Below are 5,572 nucleotides of genomic sequence, written 5' to 3'. Positions count from 1 at the left end.
GCCATTTTTTAAATATCTTTGTAATTGAAAGCTTTCAGCAAAACAAACAAAAACAAAAATGGAGATGGAGAATAGCACCCTTTGAATGCAAAGAACACCTGATGAGCATGAGGGTAATTATAGCTGGTTTTGGGAGACACTGTTTATCACAGCGGGTTTTTGGTAGGAGGATAAAAAGTGAAGAAGTCAAGAGCGTTGTTGGGTCGCTTCCTCAGGGTAAAGCTGCTGCCAGTTTACTGCCAAGAGAGTAGAAAGGTTTTTCTTCACACAACCGGCATGCCTGCTGTGGGAAAGGGATCACTTGGTGATGCAGAAACATGACAACTGAGTTTACTTGTTTTGTTTTTTCCTTTAAACTTTCAGAAAGAAAAATTTCAACTCTGAAATATCTGCAATGGGGTTAAAAAAATACTTTCCTTTGATTGTTTTTTATTTAAAACAAAAATGTATGTAAAAAGCGTTCCAAGTGGTATTTAAATTATGATTATTTTGTGTCGTTTTAGGACATAGTTTCTGCAGAGTGACAGGAGTTCAATAGAAATTGAGTTGTGGGCGGGACTGTTGGCATGAAGCAACCCCGCCCCTGTTCTCTTCCCCGTTGGGGAGTGGAGTAGAGAGCTTGTGCCCCGCCCAGTGTATTTTCTACATCACAAATACACTTTTTCAAGCAGTATTTTTTTTTTTTTTGCGTCTGCTCCTGATTCTTAATGAATTGAATAAAGAAATACTCAAAAATGCAAATATAATCTTAATTTTCTTTATATATGACATCTACACTGACAAAAGTGAAACATTGGATCAATTAACAGAATATGTAATTTGTTACATATGTTCTCACATTTTTTTATTTAAAAAAACGAATATTTTTAAATGTAATAAATAACAACTTTTGTTAATTGATCTAAAGTTTCACTTTTTACTGTTTATCATCAGAAAAATGCCACAAGACCATGTTAACACTCATGCTCTGTGGGGTCCAGATGACCCGACCCTTACATTGGTGTGTGATCCTCCCATGACAAAGATGGACAGGATTTCATGTCTGCCACAGACACCAGTGAAGATAAAAAATCAATTAATTTGTTACATTTAAAATGATTTCATCATTATGTTTTCATCAAATTAAAAATGTGAGTTCATGGTTTACTCAACTTGAAAGTTTCAATTGATAAAAAAATATATATTTTTTTTAAATATAAAAATGACAGAATTTGTTAATTGATCCAACATTTCACTTTTTACAGCGTATTTAATCATTTACTTTAATCGTATTTAATCTAAATAAATCTATTACTTTGAGATTAGTTTATTTTAAAAAAATTGACATCTTTTTATATTTTTCTCTAGGAGCTGGTCTTTTATTTTGAAATACACTGAACTCTTGCATTCATTTTTTTACTTATTTGATGTTTGTTTTCATGTCTTGTATTGTTCTGTGTAGGAAAATTTTGGCCTTTTTTCCAGTAAATAATATTTAGAAATCAACAACAAAATTAAGATATTTTAGATCATGTTCATGAAAAAATGTAAGCTAGTGTTACCAGATGCCATAAATAGGATTGTTCAGTGTTAAAACTGCTGCTGATACATCCCACTAAGTATAATAAGTGGCATTTCCTGCAGGAACAACCTCAGAGTTCTGCTGTTTTCCCACAGGAGCTTTGCAGATCGAGAACAGCGATGAGACGGACCAAGGGAAGTACGAGTGCGTGGCCACCAACTCTAAAGGCGTGCGCTACTCCTCTCCTGCAAACCTTTACGTTCGAGGTAGAACGATGAAAACTCGTGCACATGCACACACACACACACATGCACAGACATACTCATGAATATGACTGCCTGTAAGAAGCTACCTCTTTTTTTCCATAACTTAAACTAGTATTACTAACCCATCCATTGTCTGCAATACATGTTGATCTTGTTGTTTTATATCTCCCACGACCACCTTAACAAGTCTGCCTTAAGCTTTGGTGTGATCCCAAATGAAAGTGGGTCCTCACCTCTGTTTAACGCAAGCATCACTGATCCCTCTACTAAAATGGTTTCTGTGCTAGAGGCTAAAAAATAAGGATTTAAAAAAAAAAAAAAATCGCGCAACTTTATGTATATGCAGCTCCTGGTGGTTGAAAGACCTCAGCCGATGTTCAGATTTACAAGTCGGGTTTCTATGTGAATGTGGATGATCCGAGAGGTGTGTGTATGGGGGGGCGGCGAATGAGCGGTGGAGTGGGAGGGGCTTTGCGCTGGCCGTTTTTATTCTCTCTGTGTTTCCTCGTTCTCTCTCCCCCCCCTTACCCCCTCTCACGTCATTGTGTTCTGCATCAAACCCCTTCCATCCCTCAGAGCTTCGAGAAGGTTGGTGCGCTCTTTTCTTTGCTTTTGTTACTCCTTTGTTTCAGAGAAAAGCGTCACTTATTGAAACAGAGGGAGATAAAAAAAAAGGAGAAATTAAAAAAAAAAAAAAAAGACAAAACCAGAGGAGTAGCCTCGGAGTGAAAGGATGTGTCAAAAACGAGGAGCGTATAACTGCTGCGCTGAAGAGGTGGCCTGCTTCTGCAGCAGAGTGCATTCACTGCATTGTGAGGCCTTGTGTACAGAAGCCTTGGTATTGCCTTCACTCCCTGATCAATGTTTTCTGCATGGTATGATCTTGTTGTCATGGAGACCCAAGAATTGGAAGATTAAAAAGAGGCAATGTTTGCATGAAAGGAGTGGGAGAGAAAGAGAAAGGAGCTCTGCTTGCATGATCTTTGACTGATGGACTGACACAGGAGCATGGCACAGTGTGCGCTCACGCCTACTGATGTGCTCAGATTGTGGTTTTACTAAACTTGCTGCCGTCTCATGTCTTGCAGCTCCCCCCCCTTCCCCTTTTTTTTTTTTTTAAGTTGCTTCTTTTTTCTTTTTTTAAACTTTTGTGGCTCTGCTCCCATGTCATCACATCTGCTCCAGTTGATGCACTCACTTGGAAAGTTGCATTGGTAGCTGAGCTTCTAGTATGAAGTTTATGTTTGCTTTCGAAGCATCACCTGCAGGGCTGAATCCATGATCTAAACTCAAGATGGCAGAAATCATATCACTGGCAATGGATAATTAATGCATTACATAAAAATTCTAGGTTACAGACTGTCACTGAAGGTTCACAGAACAAACCCCCGATGACTCAGATTTATTAATACTTTGGATTCCTCTCTAAGCATCTCGAAGACAATCTTTTATTTTCAGTCGACAACCATAGAAAGCAGTTCCTAAGAAACTGGAGCAGGAGCATGTTTACAGCAGCATTGCATCAGTTTTCCTTTTAACACTATAAGCTTTTGTGGATCGAGGAATCCATCTGCTGCGGTAAAGAAAGTCAAAGCTTTAGACGTGTTTGATGTGGGATTTCAGCTCCTCAGATGTTCCGGCCTCCCTTCACATGCCGTACGTTTCATGGGAGGGCCGCTAAAGCTCAGGAGATGGACTTGATGTCTTTTAGTCAGAGGATTTCTGATCAGATTTCCAGCTGCCCCACTTCACCTCCCAAAAAAGCTGAACACTGTGTTGCAATGCTAATGACTCTCTCAATCTTGTGTTGCTGTAAAAGCAGAAAAATAAAAGTAATAAAGCCCTTTTTTTATTCTCTATGTGGAAAAAGTTTTCCATTGTTTCTGGAGATTTAAAAATGTTGGTTTTTCTGTTTAAATATTTTATTAGTGAGCTTTTACATAGTACCATGGTGTGAAATAAGCAGGGAATGCAAATACTCCAGAGTGGACCAGAAAAATGATGCAATTTCAACTAATGAGTAAAATTTGTAAAATAAACGCCAAAATAAAATGATGGCCAAAGGAAGAAAGTGATCTAGTGTTCTTGTTCTGTTTTAGGGTTAATTGTCACTAAACAAGTTTCACTAAAACGTATTGATTCATAAGACAGTTTTTTTCTAATTTTCCAAGCTGTCCTTCTTCAAATTTAACATTTGGCTGCTTTTTCAATTCAGCATTTACATGCCATAGCAAAAAGTATTTTGGTCTCCTACATGAAACAGGGATTGGCAACTCCAGGCCTCGAGGGCCGGTGTGTCTGCATGATTTTTTAGATATCTGAGCCCCTCTCATGACTGATTACCTGGTTCAGGTGTGTCCGGCTAATTAGAACACAAGATATGTTGGAAAACATGCAGGAATGCAGCCCTCGAGGCCTGGTGTTGCCCATCCCTGGTCTATAGTATACTTGCTACACTTATACTCAAGTATACTTAATAAAATAAACTATAAGTGTACTACTTTTTGCTACTCTTTTTAGTTTACATACTTCCTTTTTTCCTCTTCCTAATCTGTCGCTGGGGTGTCCAAATCCAGGCCTTGAGGGCCGGCCTCCTGCTGGTTTTTCAGAAACCGTTCCTAATCTGCTGCTGATTACCTGAATCAGGTGTATATATCTATCAAGGAGCTTCAATGGCGGGTTGGTTGGAGAAGATGTAGGACACCAGCCCTCAAGGCCCGGATTTAAACAACCCTGCTCTATAGTGTTTATGCTGGACACTTTAAGTTCAGACAAGAGTTTGTGTGTTTTTTTCACTTTGTTTGGCAGATGTGAAAACTCTCCTGAATTATAGTGCAAAACAAAGGAGTGAACGCTGGTAGGCCTGTAAGAAAAAAAAAAAAAGGCTCCTACTACTTGCAAACGAACCCGAGTGTGGTTCACTGCAGTAGGTTTGGATTTATCCCCGGACCAAAGAGTTCACAAATAAGGGGTATAAGTTCAGTGCAGTAGCAATATACAGTAGAAGTAATGCTAATCTGACGAAGCTCGACTCACGAATTGTCTTGTCTGTAAATGTGATGAAGCGATAAGGTGAAGGCAGTAGCCAGTTAACTTCTTTGTGCCTCTCTTTCCTTCCTGGTTGGAGCCCATTTTAATCAAAAGTTTGTGCCAGTAGTTACTGTAGTGTGTGACTTTTCAAAGCAGTTTGCCCTACTTCAGTTCTCGATACCCCTTAAAGGAGTTACTACAATTATCCTTGCGAAAACTAAGTTCAAATGGCTGTGATGATTAAAAGAATATATTCATATCATTTTGATATATACATTTCTGAGACCCTTATCCCATTAGCATAATCAGAACAACCTCTTGTACAGTTTATGCCTTAGTCCATAGTTTCTGCCCTGTAGTGCATCTTCATTCCACTAGGGGCAGTAGAGCTTTTCATTCTTATTTTAAAATGGCTGCTTCCATGACATCTCAAAAACACTTTTGGCGGGGAAAAATTGGCTAATTTTTAAGACTTTATGTTGAGAATAACTGATCTATTCGTATTCATTTTTTCAAACTAATGTCTTGAAACTATGCAACATTGGTTGATGATTAATTATTTAAATATCATTTCCCCATGTTCGATTTTGTGGGTAAATAGAGAACTTTTAACCAAACACTTGTCAATATTTTTGCATCTTAAACTAACATTGTTGTGGTAAAAACTTACCAAATCACCCAACGAATTATAAATTAAACCTCATTAAATCTCATTATATAAAAAAAAAAATCTTAATTCCAAAAATGTTGACTTTTCTGACTATTCCGTACCTAC

At 38.0% G+C, this 5,572-nt stretch overlaps 1 protein-coding gene across 1 annotated transcript in view; it reads left to right on the top strand.

Annotated features, from left to right (window-relative positions):
* Positions 1-5,572, top strand: part of LOC112147800 (receptor-type tyrosine-protein phosphatase S) — a gene marked incomplete in the record, with an annotated part of 91,502 nt that overhangs the window by 51,187 nt on the left and 34,743 nt on the right. The window contains 2 exon segments of the mRNA XM_036216205.1: positions 1,657-1,767; positions 2,344-2,355. Of these exon segments, the coding sequence (XP_036072098.1) occupies positions 1,657-1,767; positions 2,344-2,355 (123 nt within the window).

The sequence above is a fragment of the Oryzias melastigma genome, linkage group LG17 (assembly GCF_002922805.2).
Source record: "Oryzias melastigma strain HK-1 linkage group LG17, ASM292280v2, whole genome shotgun sequence".
NCBI lineage: Eukaryota > Metazoa > Chordata > Actinopteri > Beloniformes > Adrianichthyidae > Oryzias > Oryzias melastigma.
Note: the sequence above shows the minus strand (reverse complement) of the source record. Positions and strands in the feature narration are given on the sequence as shown.